This window comes from Primulina eburnea, chromosome 8, assembly GCF_022965805.1.
Source record: "Primulina eburnea isolate SZY01 chromosome 8, ASM2296580v1, whole genome shotgun sequence".
Classification (NCBI taxonomy): domain Eukaryota; kingdom Viridiplantae; phylum Streptophyta; class Magnoliopsida; order Lamiales; family Gesneriaceae; genus Primulina; species Primulina eburnea.
In genome coordinates, this window is record NC_133108.1 from 3227504 (window position 1) to 3247600 (window position 20097).

Genomic DNA, 20097 nt, shown 5'->3' on the forward strand with positions numbered 1-20097 from the left:
CAAAGAAATTGTGAAGAAACTCCATAACAATCTCGGTTTCTTATTCAAGAAGTGTGGTCCAACCTAATCTATTTGCCTGTTCATCTCACCAATAAGGCCAAATTCTTCAATCCAGAATTAGTGATTTTCAGCCAGAAAGATAACCAAGTTCAAGAACCCAGAGGATAAAAATAAATATGATTTTTTACATATACATTATTAGAGATAAAATGCCTAGAGGGCAGGTTGAAACACACGTTTTTCATGGTTGTTTTTCTCACATGGAGCTTTGTCGGACCGGGTCGGTTTGGCTTTTTCTGGTGTCAGTTAAAATCTGATTAAAAAATAGGACTAAATTAATCCCCCCAAAAGACATGTTCGGCAAGGGTTCTCCACAAGTACGACAGGAGATGTCATTTTCGATCATTCAATATGATGTTGATATAAATTGGTTAATGAGATCCTACCACGACACTAACCTCACTTCATTTTAACAGGTAAGATATTGCTATACATACAATTTCAAAAAAAAAGTGAGTCTTATATATGCATGGACAAATCTTGACCATCCATTCTATCATGAGAGCAATGTCCACATGGATAGGATGAAATAAACCGTATAAATTACACTTACAAATCCAAAAAGGTCCAAGTCCAAGACCCCACACTTTTGACATTTCACAAGTATCCCATCCACCATAATAATATTACTACTAACAATTTGACCAAGTCAAGATCTCTCTAGTTACGATAGTGAGTGATCCTATTCGGTTTTCTTGGGGTGTATTCAATCTATATATTTATTGATTTTTATTATTTTTTAAACAATAGATTTTTGTGGATTAGAGTATGTGGGAAATGGATTGCTTAGTTCTGTTTATGATTCTTTCTTGAACATTGCTTCAAAATAAATTGCTAAAAATTACTAGCAACTTTGTTAAGACTTTCAATATTTCGTCTATGTTTACAACATATTCTATGGGAATAATCATGCAAAAAACATAGACCAAAGTCAAAACTTTAATTATTGCAAAAACTAATATTAATCTAGAAATATCCCAGTGTGAAGTACTATTTACCATACATGTGAAGGAAGAAAATCGAGAAAAAAAAATCACTTAGTTTTTAAGTGTAGTCTATCTCTAAAGTAAAACATTAAAAATTAGAAAGGACGTATCATAAAGCATATATACTATCTCTACAAGCTCATGACTAGGTTCCGTGAGATGTGTTCCGATGTTTGTTTTTATAATATCAACTTATTCCATAATCGAGTCAATACTAAAAGTTTGAGTCATCTTTTTTTCGATATACATTAATAATGAAATGGTACGACAATAATCTTCTGTTTTATTGTATAACGTCGTATTTACCACTTTTGAAATGGGTGCTCGTGTTGTGTTCATTGTCAAGTTGAAAAATCCGTCAATGAGACTTTATAGAACTAGCTAGTGACGCTGGTGTTGTTTGCTCTATCTATCTCCCTTTTATAGATCACGTGTTAATGCTAATAACAAGTTATATAGAAATAACGAGGGTCCAAGTGAACGTTTGTCCGTATCAGTCTGAAAGTATTCTAGTATTTTTTTTTTCACTACATCGAAACATAAACCAAATAAACGTATTGTCTCTACTGATGTGAAACTATTAGAGTGTATAAATCAAAGAAAATTGCTGTTGGTAGGATTCATTAGAACCTCTTGTTTTTCAATGATTACCAAGATCATTTTGATCCCGTCTTCTTCCAGTTTACAAAAGACGCCTTCTTCACCAATAAATACCTGCATGTTATCAAAATAATTCTTGGTTTATTGGAAAATGAAGGCCCGTATAAATGGGAGGAGTTCTTTTGTGTTGTTGATTTCTTGGATTTTGGTGCCCTTTGGAATCTATTGTCTGGATGAAAATCCCACAGTGGTTTCTGATGGGAAAAGAGTGTTGAATATTGGAGCTTTGTTCACTTTTAATTCAGCTATTGGGCGGTCGGTGAGGCCAGCCCTTGTTGCTGCAATCGAAGATATCAAGTCTGATGCAAGCATACTGCAGGATACAGAGCTCAATCTCATCTTTCAGGATACTAACTGCAGTGCATTTCTTGGAACTGTTGAAGGTATCGGTTCTCTGTTTTTCTGAGATTTATTTGTATGGAGATTTGCTTGCTTGCTTTTTTAAGTATTTCAAGATTGAATATACATATATTTTGTTCTTTTTGCTTGATGTTTTCTTGTTTTCTATGGGATCCTGATTATAATATTTGGCCGTTCAAATGTCACTAACATGATCCAGTACTTGACCACCAATTAGATATTATGTAAATTAAAAAATTCGAAGTTAAATTATAACATTGACTATTGTGATATGCTAGCTTTCTTCAACTGTTGCGCCTTTGTGCTCAAGCTCTCGCATGTGCGGCTGCTTTATCATAACAATCTGTTATCAATCTTATAATTTTGCGAAAAATAAAAATATATTTAATGTTATAATAGTTTGAAATAGATGATATTCAATATATGTAATTGAATACAATTAAGGAATAAATTTTGATAATCAAGAAGAATTATTGTGGTTAATTAGTACTTAACATCATAACATGGACCATTGAAGATAATAATTTTGAAACTTAAAAAGTAATTTATTGTGGAATTATTTTTTAGTTGTTAATAATGGAAAATGAGGAACATGACAGGGCACTCTTACTTATGCAGCTATACAGCTGATGGGGAGAAAAGTAGTTGCTGCAATAGGTCCACAGTCCTCCGGGATAGTTCATGCGATCGGAAGCGTTGTTAGCGAACTTCACATACCACTTTTGTCATTTGGTGCCACGGACCCGAGTCTTTCTGCTCTGCAGTACCCCTACTTTCTTCGTACTACTATAAGTGATTATTTCCAAATGTATGCCGTTGCTGATCTTGTGGAATATTTTGGTTGGAAAGAAGTGATTGCAATCTATGTCGATGATGATTATGGTAGAAATGGAATTTCTGTGTTAGACGACGCACTTGCGAAAAAGCGTTCCAGGATTTCTTACAAGGCTGCATTTCCTCCAGGAGCTTCAAGAAGTGACTTGGACGGATTGTTGGGAGGAGTAAACATGTTGGAATCACGGGTTTTTGTCGTACATGTGAATCCGGATTCAGGTCTCAATATCTTTTCAGTAGCTAAGGAACTCCAAATGATGGGCAATGGTTACGTTTGGATTGCTACTGATTGGCTTCCATGTTTTCTAGATTCTGCAGAAGCCATTGATCCTGGCACAACCAGTCTTTTGCAGGGAGTTGTAACTTTTCGCCACCACACTCTCGATTCTGATCTCAAAAAAAGATTTACTTCTCAATGGCGCAACTTAAAGAATATACATTCCTTAATGTTTAATTCCTACGCGCTGTATGCCTATGATTCTTTGTGGTTATTAGCCCGAGCACTCGATGTCTTCTTGAAAAGTGGTGGAACTTTGAGTTTTTCTGATGATCCAAGATTGGTTCACAATAATGATAGTGTCCTCCGTTCAACATCCCTCCAAATTTTTGATCAAGGTGGTCAGTTGCTCCAAATTCTTGCTGCGACCAACTTTACTGGTGTAACAGGACAAATTGAGTTTGATTTGGAGAGGAACTTGATTCATCCAGCATTTGATGTTCTTAACATTGGTGGAAGCGGAATTCGGAGGCTTGGTTATTGGTCAAAATACTCCGGTCTTTCCATTGTTCCTCCAGAAAATCTGTACACAAAACCACCAAACACTTCCACCAGCAATCAACAACTTTATCCTGCCATTTGGCCTGGTGAAACTACAACAAAGCCTCGGGGATGGGTGTTTCCAAATAACGGGAATCCTTTACGAATTGCAGTGCCTTATAGGGTTGCTTATACCGAATTTTCAACGAAAGATAATGGAGCTTTAGGGGTCAAAGGATATTGCATTGATGTATTTGAAGCTGCAATTCAGTTGTTGCCGTATCCTGTTCCTCATCGATATATCTTGTACGGCGACGGTCAAAGAAATCCGTCATATAAAGATCTTGTTAATGACGTTGCACAAAACGTAAGTACTCTCACACCAAAGTTAATCAAAAGTTCAGTCAATTTGCCAATTTTCTGCTGCATATTGTACAACAAATCGAAACATCGTTAACTGCTGTTTGAACTTTATTATGGTTTATAATCCTTTTTGGCATGGAAAGTAGAAACTTATTTTAGGGGCCTTTCACAGAAATATGATGCAGCTGTGGGGGATGTGACTATTACGACAAATAGAACAAGGATTGTAGACTTTACACAGCCTTACATGGAATCTGGGCTCGTCGTAGTTTCTCCAGTTAAGGAGAATAAATCTAGTCCGTGGTCTTTCCTCCTGCCATTTACTTGGAAAATGTGGGCTGTGTCTGCGGTTTTTTTTCTTTTTGTGGGATCAGTTATTTGGATTCTCGAACATCGGACAAATACTGAGTTCCGTGGTACTCCTCGTCAACAACTTGTTACCATCCTTTGGTTAGTATTTCTAGGAAACCTTCAGTATATAAAGCTGTATATAAAACTCATCGAAAACGACGCTATCTTTTATTCTGTTGATGGTGAAAGATTTGGCTATCAAAACTTTGTTGATACCCTGCAACTGTGCATGAATTACAAAATAAATTGTTGTACATGCTTAAATATTCGCTTATTTGGATATTCAGGTAGCACTATTTAATTTTTCAAAGGATTGTTACTAAATAGTGTTTCGTCTTTCAGGTTTAGTTTCTCAACAATGTTTTCTTCCCACAGTAAGAACGTTACAGTTTTCTCTCTTTCAAATCAGTGCTGATTTTCTTACTCGTGCTTGAACTTACCAGTGCTCTAACTTTGATTGAAATGGACTCAATACAAGCAGGAGAAAACACAGTAAGCACATTGGGACGATTGGTGCTGCTCTTCTGGCTCTTTGTAGTGTTAATAATCAATTCAAGCTATACCGCCAGTTTGACATCAATACTCACAGTACGGCAGCTTTCAATGGGAATTCAAGGAATCGGCTCCCTGATCTCAAGTTCCGATCCTATAGGAGTCCAGGATGGGTCTTTTGCATATAGATATCTTACTGATCAGTTAAACATAGCAGAGTCGAGGCTCCGAATACTGAAAAACCAAGACGACTATGTTAATTTCCTTCAACGAGGTCCAACCGGGGGTGGAGTTGCTGCTATTGTTGATGAGCTTGCTTACGTTGAGCTATTTTTGTCCTACACAAAGTGCGCATTCTCTATTGTGGGGCAGGAATTCACAAAAAGTGGCTGGGGATTTGTAAGTATATGTATATTTTGAATTTGAAGTTATAGTTCATTAATCCTTGTCCAAACACTGGCATCGTGATAAGGGTGGATTGCACTCTACTCTTTGTATCATGTTGAAATGGCAAATTGCCAATGAGAAAAGTAGCTGTTGGGATAGCATTAGTTCCCCCTTCTATCCTGTTTAGCTGCTTATTTGGCAAAAAGGTCGAATGCTTAGCTTGCTGCATAATTTATAAGATTCGAGTTTAACTATTAGCATCAACAATAGTTGGTATATCGACCAGACCAATGATATCAAAACCAAGATCACGGTTTCTGTTCCCAACATAGGTTGCTAGTTAGGGCAAGTGTTGGGAGAACAATTGATCGGCTAGCATTAACTGCCCCTAGCATCCTGTGTAGCCATCTATATGGACAAAAACCTGGTGCTGAAGCTCATGGATAGTTTAGAATATTTATTTGTACCACCGTCACCAACTATAATAAATGTTGCCTCGATCCTTCAAAAGTGTTTGACTAGCCCTTGTTCTTAAATATTAGGTGCTTGATCTATGTATATATGTAGAAGCCATTTTAACTTCCCCTTATGAATGATCTCCCCAGGCATTCCAGAGGGACTCACCATTGACAGTAGATTTATCAACGGCTATACTCCAACTCTCAGAAAGCGGCCAACTCCAAAGAATCCATGACAAATGGCTCCTGCGAACAGAATGCGCGAGTCAAATCAAACAGGGGGATGACAACCGGCTCTCTCTCAAGAGCTTCTGGGGCCTGTTTCTTATATGTGCTGTTGTTTGCTTTATTGCATTAACCGTGTATTTTCTGAGGGTTTATCTGCAATTCAACAGATATAATGCAGAGGGAGAGCAGCAGGATGTTGAAGGAACTGAAATTTCAAGTTCTTTTAGGCGTACCTTCGTAGCCTCTAGCTTCAAAGATTTGATTAGTTTTTTCGATAAGAAAGAGGGCGAAACTAATGAAATGACTGAGAGAAATAATGGAGATTCCAAGAGGCGCGCCAGTCTGAGTTTCAATGAGCAAGCATAGTTGATATGGTTTTGTTTCGACGATTCTTGATGATCTATGTCTCCAATACAGATGACAGTTCTAGTTGATATAATTGTTTTGTTCCGGCTGTTCGAAGGATGACATAGGAGGGATGAATTTCTTCATGCTGAGCAAATAGCAATTTACACGACATAAAGCGGTAATTTTTCAGTGATATCATTTCGAAAAGGTTGATTATTTGTATGATCTTGAAGTTTGATACTGTTTTATCTTCATGTTAAAGTTCGGTTGCTCTGCTATTCATCTTTCATCTAGAGTCTATGCACATTAGATTTTTGTCGACAAGCTATAGGAGTTGTTAATTTTGATTCTTCATTTTATACTGTTTTTGGTCGTGTAAGCTTTGTTCTGCCAATGGTTTGAAATTGTTCATTTAGTTATTTTTTCTTCAAATGATTGTTACCTCAATACGCTTATTGTTCGTGGAATCTTTGCACGATAATCAAATTCTGAACCTGAAAATCGAAGTACTACGAAGAAACTCCAAACCAGCCACGGCTTTCGCTTTTAAAAGTATGATCCACTTTAATCCATTTACATGTGCATCACACTTTCGATAATCCAAATTTACAGTTCATAGCCGAAAAGTATAAAAAAAAAAAAAAAAGTGTCAAGCACTCAATTACGCAGACTAAGATACAGTTACCAGTGTACAAATGGCAAACAAAGCCATATTTTCAGAAGATCTGGTATATTCAAAAGTTCATAGCATAGCATTAAGGCATGATAAATGAATTAACCAAATTCACATGAACTCGAGCGTACAAAAGATAACCAAATTCCCGACTCAAAGTAACTACAGACTTGCAAGCGCAGTGATAGGAATATAGCCCATCATGTGTACTTATTCCTCCGAAAAGAGATTGTACATTACTTAGGAATCACTCTCCTAAACAGCTGGAATTACTACAATGCATATCGAGAAATGAACTCCTGATTTGGTCTATTCGAGTTTCACTTCTCGTGTAGGGGGCTCTAGTTCCAAGTAGTAGAAAGGCTGCGTAGGTTCTTCCCTGTATATCAGTAGAATATCATTCAATTGTCAGATGAGGCAAAGGCATTGCTTCTTCTCAAAGTCTAGGATAAATTAAAGTTTTATCTCGATCATACCCAGGTTGGGACCTCATGCACTGCCAAAATAGCCTGAAAGGCCCAGGAACAGTTTTGAAAGGGTTTCCTTCAAAACACGCCTACAAAATGCAGAGTTACAAAATGGAAATTCAAAACATTTAACTACTTCCTAAAGCCAATGTAAGTCAAATCATTCATGGCGACTTTTAAAGCTTGAATATGATAAAAACACTATTCTGTTCTCAATATAAGATGAAAAGTTTCAGAAACAGACGAGGTATTACGGTAATCTTGCAAAACTATGATAATAGAACTGAAGGAAACACGAGTATTTGTCTTTGAATAAAGATCCAATAACTACTTGCGACTAAGTTAATATTCATGCATTGATTTTCAATGCATAGCTTAAAGAATTAAGCTCGACATAACTTCGTTCAGTTGTCAATTTACACCCTTCAATCTGGTTGGCCCGAAAATCAGTAACAGTTTCGAACATCAAAATTTGTAGCTCAAGAGATAATCGAGAACATAATTATCACAAATCCTCCACCCCAAACATGAAAAATTAACCAGAAAAGAAAGAAGCAAGTTGAAACACCATGCAAATCATTAACATCTTGTCATAGAATTTCACACTACAGCATAGTAAACAGAAATCAAAACATTGATTTCGGAAAAAAATTCGTACCTGAATGACATCTTCAGCACGGTCATTGCAACGGTGTGCTTTAGGTTGCCTGTGATTTCCCTCAGAAATTCCCCACGGACTCTCCCTTCTGGGCACTGGCCTTTCACTCATTTCTGCTGCTCCTACTAAAATTTAAGGCTCTGAATAGCTAGATGAGTTGAGGATTTCCAAATACAAAGCAGTAATTTTATTTTAATTTTCAAATTTGTGACAATTCAAAACCACACCTAATGCTGTCACTAAAGTGCGAAACCGCCCCATCATATTTTGACGATATATAGGGACTCATCTAGGCTCTGATTATATATTAAAAGTTAAAAATTTAATGTTTAACTATCAGAATATCTGTTTTTTATTTAAAATAAAACTCACATAGCCCAATTTTTTTTATCTAATATTATATTTTACAAATTTCGTGAATTAATAAATTTCTTTATGCTAAAAAGCTACAAAATTGACTTGAAACAACAAACTTTATTAACTTGAAATTAATAATTTTGTGATCACATACATTAGTATTAGAGTAGAGGTTAGCATTCGGGTTAACAACAAACATACCAAACCAAAAAAAAATTCTATCAAATAGGAAGGACCAAATTTTCGTAAAAAACCAAACAAATCGAACTGAATGAAAATCGATTATTTCGGTCTGTAACCAAATTTTCTGAAAAAGAACATGAAAAAGAAAGAAAATAGAAATCATATGGACTTAAAGACAATGCAAAAATTGCAGGTTTATGTAAACAATCATGCATTTTTAGGAGGAGGACATATGCTTGAACTCTACAAAGTAAATGACTTTAAGCATCAGTCGAGTTGAAACTGTAATTAGAGTGTTCTTGACTTGATTATGAAACTATCAGCCTACAGGGTAGCAACAAGGCCGCGGTCTATGGTGTTTGCCCTCATCTTATCTTTCATTGTTAATATTGTTTGTTGTAATATGAACTTCTCTCCCCACGTCTTAGCATTAACTGGAAGTCTTCCACTTTTTTGATGAACTACTTCCTTAAAACCGGCCGAGCCCAAGATGGTACTCAAGAAAAGCTCACTGCCAGAAAAACGGTTTTTTTTAAGAAGCCGACATGAATTCACCACCTAAACAACCTGCCTTCCTCTCAAGATACAATTCCTCTAGTTTACTTACAGAAACTTAAATCTCTCAAAATCAGAAAACAAAAATTGAATCTTTCTTAGACCAGGGGCGACAGACACCAAAGGGTGAAAAGTTAGTGGCTTGACGCTAGGATTTGGCAAGAATATTCATGAGCATAATGAGAATTGAGCAGAAAGAAAAGAGCCTTCCCCGTACCTCTGGTGTAAGATCCTCGCGATGCTTCGATTCGTCTGATTCAAAAGCTAGGGCAACTGAAGAAAATTCCGACGATGCTATCGATGTAAGATCCTCGCGATGCGGCAGCTATCAAGATTCGACTTTGGTTTTCTTCGATTCGCCAGATTCGAAAGCTAGGGATACTGAAAAAGGCGGATGGGCCAATAACCAAAGCCCAATCCACCAAGACATGGGTGCGTAGATGGAAATAGTGCAAAATAAAAGGACTGCTTTGTAAACTGGAAGGCTTGCCTTTTAACGAAGAAGTCCCGCACAGCAAATATCATCATCAGATTCAGATCCTCCATCTTCCAAGTAATACAAGGAACAAGAAATATTTTGAATCTGAAGAAATATTCATCGTCGACTGAATAATGGGCGCATTCTGCAAGCTTATAGATGCAACACTCTTCATTTTCTTCCTCATAATAGCCATTGTGGCGCCACTTATCGATGCCCAAACATGCCTTCCTCAACACCTATTCCCATCCTTTTTGGTGGAGCTGAAGAGCTGGTATGCTACCGAATATGGAGATTATTTGGTTTCAGAGAAACCCCATTTCTTCGTAGGGATTGTTTGGCTGGAGCTTCTCTTCCAGTGGCCTCTCTCGATTGCCTGTTTGTACGGCATTGTGGCTGGAAGATCTTGGTTGAACACCACCTGTTTGATTTATGGGGTCTCCGTCTTCACTTCAATGGTACAATTTCGAAATTAGTTCTTCGTGTTGTTTGTTCGTCATTCTGTTGTGCAAGTGTAAATGTTCTTATTGTCACTTTGTTGGAATTGTTCGATTTGGTGGGGCGTGAAGTAAATGCTGAAATATATCTTATTTCGCAGTTTGGGTCCCTGATTGTGTGGATTAGGAATTTAAGATCACCAGATTGAAGGGAAAAAAGTTCAAGTTTTACGTATATAATTTCCAAATGTTTGCTGCATCAAATTGAAACTCGACTAAATTCACGGATTCATCATTGATTAGATTACAGTTAGTTGGATGCATTATTAAAGAAAACAATCAAATGTGACTGTTTGACGTGCATAAGTATTTCAGCCATTGGCGGGAATCTACGCCAAACTTGTAAGCCAATTGATTATCTACTATAAGCTCACTAGCAAACCTTTGATCTTGTTTTTGGCGATTCTTTGTTAAATTTTTTTTTTTTGTAATTATTCTGTTGTAAATGTGTGGCATTTATCAATGGGCTGTGATTTATCATGGATTTGTTTGACGGGTTACCAGCTACAACAGAAGCTGCGTATTTTTTCTTGATGGAAGTTGGTGTATTTCTTCATTCATCACTTTGTTTGGCTGATGGAATTGTATGGTTTGGCACGAATGATTATCTATTTTCTTGATCCCATTTGGAGTAGTTCCTTAATCTTTGGTGGTTTTTTATTCTATTCATGTGTGAACATGATCTCTTGCAAGGTTGAAACAAATCTTGGGTGCCATCTAGTATCACTTCAACATGAATAGTTTTATCTTTAAGTAGATTTTTGATACAATAGTCACTAAAGCTTATATACATGAATTGACACACACACACACACCAGGTTTTAAATTTGAATTGATACACTTTGAAGGTTTGGGTTGGTCTCCCTTTGCTTGGTATTTTCTAACCGCTATCCAAAAGTTTTGTGGCCTCCATTTGATCAAATCATGTATTTTTCGAAATCACATCACTTAAAACAGTATTTCTACATAAATCTGATTTTGGACAATTATTTTAAACGGATTTCCGAACGATCTAATACCACGAAATTGAGGCTTATATCACCTTTTCTTATTTGCAAATTTGTTAAAGTTATAATGACATAAATTACTATATTAAGATTAGAACTCCAGTAGTTTGTAAACTGAGATTTGTGGATTATTTACCATGCAATGTGGCTAGGTGATACAGATTTTTTTTTCCCTTAATTCGTGCTTATGGTGGACATGATGAAACCTTTTTCAAGGCTTCTATGCGCAAATTTTACAAATCCTTCTTGCTTATTTGGATTTAAATATGTTTATAGTCCATAAAGTTCATTAATAAAAAAATGATAATATTTTTCTGATCACAGAACCAGATGTAGAAATTTTTGCACCTTTCTCACCTCACTCGTGTTTGGATTCAGGTCACTATACTATCTGAGATGACATTGTCAAATCGAGCATCTGATAAACTTATGATGATGTATTTCCCATTTCTGGGGTTCGGTCTTTTAGCTATATTGCGAGGTCTGAGTGACAGGACGGCGAAGAGCATGACAATCGGTAAGAGACCTGCGATAAATAAAAAAAAGAGAGCTTGAAATCAAGCCATGAGGCATCTCCAGTAAGTGACTAAGAGCCTGTCTTCGGTTTAGTTAACGACCGGATTTTCTCAACGAGTTTCTGCATCAGCATTTGAAACTAACTTTAGGTCCACAAATCTGAGTTTCAGATTGAGAATTTCTTTCGTTCTTTTCTTGTGAACTTAGTCGTCAAATCTTCTGTATTGTTTGAAATGGAACGATGTGGCAAAGTGTTTGGTATCTCTGCCAGATTACTTCGTTGGGACGAGAAAGGTTTGAGTTTCTTTGTTTCTATTTTGTCATAGCAATTTGCTTGTACGTGATAATCTCTCGATCGTATGAGTCCTACCAATATAGCCTATATGTATGTCTATGCGCGAGCTTGAGGCTCTTAATGATAAGACTTTGTGAGATAACTAGTTTTTACGAAAATACTCCAATACTATGTCCGCTTAGATGAGTATTGTTTATCTTATAATTTATTAATTACTACGATATCTAATTCGTTTTAAAAATTCAAATTTTAATATATTATATAATAATTTAAAACTATTACATAATTTTATGAATTTTGTTAAGATTGGAACTTGGACCTAATTCAACTCCAAAAGCTAGTTCAAGAGAGGAGGATTGTCCAAGATAATATATACAACTCTCGGGTTATCTATCCAACCGATGTGGGACAATTAACATACTTTTTACATCCAGGAATGAACATATAGAGCGTGGAGTTTACAAATGATCTAATTATGGACAGAACGGGTGGTCCAACACATAACGGTGGAATCTGAGCTCTGATACCATGTTAAAATTAGGTCTTGGACCTAACACAAACTAAAAACTAGCTCAAGAGAGAAGGATTGTTCAAGTTCATATATACAACTCTTAGATTATCTATCTCATCGATGTGGAACAACTAACAAATTTAGTCGATTTATTATAAATCATATATTCATACAAGTAATAATCAGTATGTCACATTGTGCATCATTCACATCAGAAATCACAGATTCATACAAGTAATAATCAGTACGTCGCTTGTCCATCATTCACATCAGAAATCAATTATTATAAAAAATAATCACAAACGTAATACGTGTCCATCATTCATGTAAGAAATCATATTTCTCTCGACCCGACAGTGAGAGCACTACCCCTGTGTAGGATCGCAGTTCTCATAAATCACACGGTAATGTTCACTGAATATGCAATTATTCGGCCTTGATTTTTTTTTTCCCGTTGAATGATCAATTGGCAAATTGGAGCCACAAATATAAAAGCATATATTGACAAAAGGAAAACAATCTCACCAACTAATAATAAATAATAATAAATTAATAAATAAACGTGTAATTGATGGCTGTGAAATGCAACATATGCAGCTGGTTACACTACATTTTGTTGCAAAATTGAAGTCAAGCTTTCGTATATAAAAATAGAATTCGCTGGAGAAATTTGCAAGCCTAATCAAAGAGGAGAAATATAATCTCTCACAAAAATTTATTGATTAACCAAAAATTAATACTCGACTATTTCATGGATTGGATTTATAATTTGGAGAAATTTTAGGAAAAATATCACACATTAACCATACACAAAAACTCTTATGAGACGATCTCATACTCAATTTTATGAGATAGATCTTCTTGTTAAGATTGGAACTTAAACCTAACTCAACCTCAAAAACTAGCTCAATGGGGGAGGATTGTCCAAGCCAATATATACAACTCTAAGGTTATTTATTCAACAGATGTGGGACAATTAACACTTCTAGATTCCTAATTGACCTGTCTTACGATCAAGATCCGTGAAAACCGTCTGATCTTAACAACAAGAGAGTGTATGCATCTTTTAAAAACTTATGAAGATTTTTTTTAGAGGTCACAAAAACTACATAAATCATAGAGTTGTTTTTAGCCACTCGATGAGATATTTAGTTTGCGAAATGAAATAAAATAAGAAATACTATTGCAAGAGAAGTGAAAAGGCCATTTGATGAACGCCTACCGTCAATTGCCTCTACTTAGAAGATATATACCGACAAACTGAAGGTGTTCTGTTCTGTAAAAAGGGCTCAATCTTGAGCATGGTCTTGTTGGTGGGAATGGGATACTAACTATCAATTGCCCAGTGTTGCAAGTACAAATATTCGACGGACCAAAATTAAAGATGGATCGAATATGCATTTATATCAAATACAAAAAATTTGTGTGAAACGGTCTCACGAGTCGTATTTTTTTTAGACAACTGGTTTACTTGGCTTTCTTTTATAGAATTACGGTAAATGTGTTGATTTCTATAAATAAAAACTTTATTTCCCAAAAAATTTCACCAAATTCGAGGAAACATATGTGCATGGATGAAAAGGACACGGACGTCGAGTGAATGAATGAAGATCTTGGCATCGATAATTCAGAACCGTGAACCGTGACAACTATTTGAGTGTTGGTATTCAATCTCAATTCACGCACATCGAGATATTAAATTCAAATTATTTAATAAGTTGTTTGGATTTTTGTAGATTTTAATATTCTACGTAGGTCAAATGTTTTAATAGTGGTATAAAATTTTCTCGTTAAAAGAGACGTATGAATTCCATGGAAATTTTTTCACGTTTAAGTGAGTTTTTAATATAATTATTTTTCACTGAAATCCATGGAAATTTTTTCACGTTTCGATTATTTATGTACACAATTTTTATTTATTCAACGTTTACGATTGAAAACAATCTCTTTCAATAGTTTTTAAAATTAAAAACAGTAGTGGTGTTAATTTGGACGGATTGAGCAATAGTACTAATAAAAAATTGCTCAACTCGAACCCAACTTGAATCCGAAAACTCTCATCCCGAATCAACCTGATCAACTCATATAACCCGATTTTGATTTTTTTTAATTTTTTTAAATAAAATTAAAATATATATATTAATATTTTAATTTAAACACATAACAATAAAATCTCCCTCATATGTATGATTTAAATTTGAAAGTCTAATTTCAGAAAAATAAAATATATTTACTAAATCAAATAAATAATTATTTAAAAATAAAAATGTTCAAAATAAATATTAAATTATGAAACTTTATGATATAAATATACAATAAATATTTTTTCAGATATACAATATATAAAAATATAAGCAATATTTATTAATTATATATATTTTTAAAAAATAAAATTTCGGGTCAATCCTCAACCCAACCCGATCATTTTTTTCTGGTCAGCTATCGGATCCAATCCAATCCGACCTGAACCCGAAAGCCTCAAACTCAAACCTAATTTTTTTCGGGTTGAACCGTGTCGGGTTGATGGATCGTATTTGATTTTGACACCTCTATAAAACACGTCACACACTTTAAATTTCAAATTGAATATATTGCATCATTAACTCTAACATATTTTTTTATAAGTTTAAATTAATAATAGAAAATATCTTCATCAGAGAATACAATATGGACATAGCAAAGAAAAATAATAATAATAATAATAATAATAATAATAATAATAATAATAATAATAATAATAATAATGTAATTGCTCGGGTTGCATTCGTAGATCAACGTAGAAAGATTTGATTGGCTCGTAATCGGATCGATTATTCAGAATACAACAAATATTGTGAGTTATATCATTTACGTCACGAACAAATATCAGAGACACATGACACTAAGTTTGTCCTGTTTAAACACGTTCAAGTTAGAAAATAATTTAAGATATTCTTTGAAAGTGAGATCTAAATAGGAAAAATTAGAAATAACTTATCAAATTTTTAGGAATATCTAGCGGGTTTGGGTATTTGTAAGAAATTTGAGAAACCTATTTATAAAATTTCTTTAAAAATAATCGAAAAATAAATACATCATTACATAAATCATCACACATTAATTTTCAATATTTATAACTCTGATTCAATAATTTCAATTGAAATTGTTTTATGTCTTATTAAATAAAAGAGGTTTAGCATATACCCTTACAAGAAATGATGCCCCGATTTCCCAATTCAAATGTGAAGAATTGACCAAATTTCCAATATTTTGTCATCTAATATATGATCAAATTATTCAACAGTAGTCCATATTTGAAAATTGAATGATTGTAAGATGTGAAAGTAAAATAATTTCCGGGATCGAATAAATCGATAAAAAAGAAAAAAAAAAAAAGTCTAATTTGTGCGCAAAAGGAATATTCGAGGCAACTTACAACACATTCCAAGTGTCGAAGGGTTGCCTTTTGCGAACTGTCTACAGGCGGCAGCCAATGCCCGCCCAACCTCAACGCAAGGGTCGTTCTTTTTCCGAGGCAAAGGAGTAGTTCGACTCGAGACTATTTTTTTTCACGACTCATAATTTTTTTTACAAAAACTTATTACACAGTACTATGTAATTTGACTAAACATTAATTTTTTATTTTTATGTCGCTTGATAATTTTTTTTTCTCACTATAGATTTATTTTTATCGGGACCAATATAAACAAAAAAAAATTATTCTATAAATTTATTACTTAGCAGTATAATTGGGTCAATATAAAAACATATTTTCTGATTCATAGGGATTTTGTAGTGAATTAATTGAAGAAAATATATGAATATTTCTCAATTGCGCGCTCACATTACTCATAATTTTTTTTTGTCATAATTGGGCTTCTGATTATTATCAAGTGCAAAAAAAAATTTCTCAAAGTTAGATTTCATTAAAATATTTCTCTTCAACCAATCATACCACATGAAAATATTGAATGAATTGGTTATTCTATCAATTAAAAAAAATAATGAACACTTTGATTAATATTTTTAGATCTAAGACGAGTTATATTTTAGCGATTATTTTGTACATGTTTGATCTTATTACTCAATTTTCACGAGTAGATTATAAATTTAACCAAAACATAAATATTTACTAGTTGATTACTTAAAATATTAATTATTTGATGCAATAACAAAATATCAGTCGATTATTTATCTTTATTTTGTCGACACAAATTGTATAAAAGAATATAGACCGTGCTTACAATTAAATTACTGTAACTGATGGAATATTTTAAGGCAACATTTTACCGTCGAACTAGGAAACCCACACGCATAAACCCCTCTCTCTTCTCTATATATACCTTCCGGGTCCTGTCCTGTGTTTAAACATCAGGGATACTTAGATTGTCTGAGATCTTGGCAATCTATAATCCTAAGTAGTTCATAATTTATTTATCTCATTCGCTGATATCGCTAGAACACCTTCACTTTTGCAAAATAATGGCGTTCTCTGCAAACCAGTTCTATTCCAGTTCAAGAACGTCGACATTTGCTGAAGATTTAAGCAAAATCCAACACATTTCCACTTCGAGAATTCAAAAATTTTCCCCTTCCAAGAAAATAAACACAATACCACATAACAAGCCACTGTACATTTCTGCTGCTAGTGGATTCGGCTATGTCAATGAAAAAGTGGACGAGTCAAAAAAATCTCGAGAAACCTTGATTCAATGTAACGCGTATGAAGCTCGTCGGGCACTTTCGATCCCGATAAGCATCGAGTTTGACCAGGAAAATGCGGCCCAGAAGCTGAAAATTGGTGTTTATTTTGCCACCTGGTGGGCTTTGAATGTGGTTTTCAATATATATAACAAGAAGGTGTTGAATGCTTTCCCTTTTCCATGGCTCACTTCGACTCTTTCCCTTGCGGCTGGATCTATTATCATGTTGGTTTCGTGGGCTACAAGGGTTGCTGAGGCTCCGGAAACTGATCTCCAGTTCTGGAAAAACTTGTTGCCTGTAAGCTCTCGCTACATACATATATATGGTTGAACTTTCGGTATCATCTCTCTAAAACAATTCATCGTTGAACTCGTAGGTTGCGGTGGCACACACAATCGGGCATGTGGCTGCAACAGTGAGCATGTCAAAAGTTGCAGTTTCTTTCACACACATAATCAAGAGCGGAGAGCCAGCTTTCAGTGTCCTGGTTTCAAGATTTCTGTTGGGGGAGACCTTCCCTATGCCTGTCTACCTTTCTCTGTTGCCAATCATTGGGGGCTGTGCCCTCTCTGCCGCTACTGAACTCAATTTCAATCTCACTGGTAACCAAATAAAGTCTTAAAGATCCCTTCAAATACATTTGGAGCTAGACTATTATTTTTCTAAAACAAAATTATTTTCCTGTTAGAGTTTTCTTATAAGCTTGTTTAAGTGATTGGTTATTACATATATATTTGCAGGGTTTATGGGGGCGATGGTGTCAAATTTGGCATTCGTGTTCAGAAACATATTCTCAAAAAAGGGGATGAATGGGAAATCTGTTGGAGGAATGAACTACTATGCTTGCCTCTCGATATTGTCTCTTGTAATACTTACTCCTTTTGCCATTGCAATGGAGGGTCCCCAACTATGGGCAATTGGATGGCAACAAGCCGTCTCTCAAATTGGTCCCAATTTTGTATGGTAATATATATTTTTCTGCATCTCATGCAATGTCACGGTTTCGTGTATATGTTATAATTTTGAATAAATATTAACTTGTGGTTGTCGTGGGTACAGGTGGGTAGTGGCCCAGAGCGTATTCTATCACCTATACAATCAAGTGTCGTACATGTCTTTGAATGAAATTTCTCCATTGACATTTAGCATTGGGAATACAATGAAGAGAATTTCAGTGATAGTTTCCTCCATTTTAATTTTCAACACTCCTCTTCAACCTATCAATGCCCTTGGTGCTGCCATTGCAATTTCAGGCACTTTCCTCTACTCTCAGGTATATAATAAATAAATAAATATATTTACGAAATTTTTTATCAATAAAATATGTATAATAATATTTAATAAACACCTTCGGACACTATATAATATTTAATACAACATGTGAACTTGTCACATGCGTCGTTATTTTTTTGTCATCACTTGACAAAATTACTGGCATCTGATGAAAAATTAATTATCGTGTATACAAATTATAAGAAAACATTCATTTATTTAAATTTGATGTGGAAAAATATAATCGAAAAAATTATCGTTGCTCACAATCTATTCAATTTTTTTTTAATGGATGCAGGCTAAGCAGTGATATATCTCATAGCCTGATATTTCCAACCTTCCGCAGTGGATACTCTTTCCTCTCAATAGTTAGGATGACACAGTGATGCAATATTTTATTATAATAAATCAAGCTATATATGTTCCAGTTGATGCAGCTTGGAGTGCTTTACTGTTGGATTAATTCATTTTTTTTTGTATCATAAAATGTATGGTAGATAGGTGTATAAGTCTGTATCGGTGCATTTTCCGTGCAATTTTGTGAGAAATAAAATTAATATTGTTCAATAATGAATTATATAATCTAATGTTAAATCAAATTCAGAGACTTGATAAAAAGCACATAACCGAACTGGCGAACTTATTTCAGCAAATAAATTAAACTTAAGATTCATTCAATATAGAGAAAGAGAGACACAATCCCGGTAACCAACAATGTCTATATTCAGCAGCTACATGTACCAATTACGGAGCTGTCGAATGGGGGATGTTGTCGGAAGCTGCGACGGGCTTGCCAATGTACTGCGCCGCTATTTCCGAAAAACGATCAATCTAAATGCATTAAACAAATAAATTAGTTTTAAACGCATAGATCAAAAATAGAATATATAGCTTCGATTTTGTATGATCAATTTGCATCACCTCTACTCTCAACTGCACGTTTTCTGCGCGCAGTCGACGTTCTGTGTCGGACATTTCTCGTAAAACAGGGCCGCCACAACTAGCACATGCTGCATTCTTGAGATGCTCCATGTGACTCCAGTTTTCGACTTTGAGTCTTTCGTTTTCTGCACGGAGCTGCATGTTTTCTAGGTGGCCATGTTGAGCCTAATCAAAATGAAATCAAGAAATTAGCATTTGAATATGAAAATAATCCAAGTTGATACGGTTTCTGACCTTCAGTTGCGTGCGCTTGTTTTGGAACCAATACCTCACTTGCTGCAGCTCCAAACCTAACTCAAGGCCCAGTGCTCTTCTTTGTCTGTAGTCGGGGTTTGGGCAATCTTTGAAAAACCTAAAACACATTTATTTTAGCACTACACATACATAAGATGAGAATGACCACTTTTCAACTACTTTTTTAAAGTAAAAACTATTAGAAAGTTCTTCAACCAAATTTTTATATGTGATCAAAATAATTTAACATAAGATTTATAAATCATCTTACGATTCCAGCTCTTGGATCTGATGCTGGTTGTGCCGCCTTCTTTTTGGTTGTTGAACTTCTTCCTCTCCACTCAAGTTAAGGTCGAATTGGTGAACAGCTTTCTCCGCCATTATCCTTCTTGTAAACAATCTGAAACTTGCAAATCATTTTCCTTTAAGGTAATTTCAGTTAACATTTCAAGATTTAAAGGAGTTAAATATAATACAATAATTAG

General features: G+C 34.8%; 5 protein-coding genes across 12 annotated transcripts; 3 read left to right on the forward strand and 2 right to left on the reverse strand.

Annotated features, from left to right (window-relative positions):
• The first annotated feature begins 1596 nt into the window (after positions 1 to 1596).
• On the forward strand, positions 1597 to 6560 carry LOC140838451 (glutamate receptor 3.4-like). Of its 2 annotated transcripts, none has more exons than XM_073204759.1 (6): positions 1597 to 2089; positions 2666 to 4024; positions 4193 to 4470; positions 4714 to 4745; positions 4853 to 5262; positions 5856 to 6560. In XM_073204759.1, exons 1-6 carry the CDS (start codon positions 2009 to 2011, stop codon positions 6300 to 6302), a joined length of 2607 nt encoding a protein of 868 aa, XP_073060860.1. In that variant the 5' UTR covers positions 1597 to 2008; the 3' UTR covers positions 6303 to 6560. The 2 variants fall into 2 exon arrangements, with proteins under 2 accessions (XP_073060860.1, XP_073060859.1); XM_073204758.1 differs by having other exon boundaries at positions 2685 to 4024.
• A 455-nt stretch (positions 6561 to 7015) lies between these two features.
• LOC140838453 (uncharacterized) lies at positions 7016 to 9614 on the reverse strand. 6 transcript variants are annotated; one of them, XM_073204762.1, is made up of 4 exons: positions 9395 to 9614; positions 8083 to 8204; positions 7434 to 7513; positions 7016 to 7336 (listed from the first exon to the last, which is right to left on the reverse strand). In XM_073204762.1, the coding sequence occupies exons 2-4, from the start codon at positions 8191 to 8193 to the stop codon at positions 7267 to 7269; spliced, it is 261 nt and encodes an 86-aa protein (XP_073060863.1). In that variant the 5' UTR covers positions 8194 to 8204; positions 9395 to 9614; the 3' UTR covers positions 7016 to 7266. The 6 variants fall into 6 exon arrangements, with proteins under 6 accessions (XP_073060863.1, XP_073060866.1, XP_073060867.1 ...); XM_073204765.1 differs by having other exon boundaries at positions 8083 to 8222; positions 9395 to 9594; XM_073204766.1 differs by having other exon boundaries at positions 8083 to 8230; positions 9395 to 9580.
• Positions 9615 to 9652: 38 nt separating this feature from the next.
• LOC140838452 (uncharacterized) lies at positions 9653 to 11990 on the forward strand. The gene is made up of 2 exons (XM_073204760.1): positions 9653 to 10113; positions 11538 to 11990. The coding sequence occupies exons 1-2, from the start codon at positions 9790 to 9792 to the stop codon at positions 11712 to 11714; spliced, it is 501 nt and encodes a 166-aa protein (XP_073060861.1). The 5' UTR covers positions 9653 to 9789; the 3' UTR covers positions 11715 to 11990.
• A 4828-nt stretch (positions 11991 to 16818) lies between these two features.
• On the forward strand, positions 16819 to 18968 carry LOC140838455 (glucose-6-phosphate/phosphate translocator 2, chloroplastic-like). Of its 2 annotated transcripts, XM_073204770.1 has the most exons (5): positions 16819 to 17461; positions 17541 to 17766; positions 17905 to 18127; positions 18224 to 18437; positions 18735 to 18968. In XM_073204770.1, the coding sequence occupies exons 1-5, from the start codon at positions 16943 to 16945 to the stop codon at positions 18744 to 18746; spliced, it is 1194 nt and encodes a 397-aa protein (XP_073060871.1). In that variant the 5' UTR covers positions 16819 to 16942; the 3' UTR covers positions 18747 to 18968. The 2 variants fall into 2 exon arrangements, with proteins under 2 accessions (XP_073060871.1, XP_073060870.1); XM_073204769.1 differs by lacking the exon at positions 18735 to 18968 and having other exon boundaries at positions 18224 to 18452.
• A 113-nt stretch (positions 18969 to 19081) lies between these two features.
• Positions 19082 to 20011, reverse strand: LOC140837692 (homeobox-leucine zipper protein ROC7-like). Its single transcript, XM_073203804.1, has 4 exons — positions 19884 to 20011; positions 19613 to 19730; positions 19358 to 19543; positions 19082 to 19267 (listed from the first exon to the last, which is right to left on the reverse strand). The coding sequence occupies exons 1-4, from the start codon at positions 19991 to 19993 to the stop codon at positions 19181 to 19183; spliced, it is 501 nt and encodes a 166-aa protein (XP_073059905.1). The 5' UTR covers positions 19994 to 20011; the 3' UTR covers positions 19082 to 19180.
• Between the last annotated feature and the right edge of the window lie 86 nt (positions 20012 to 20097).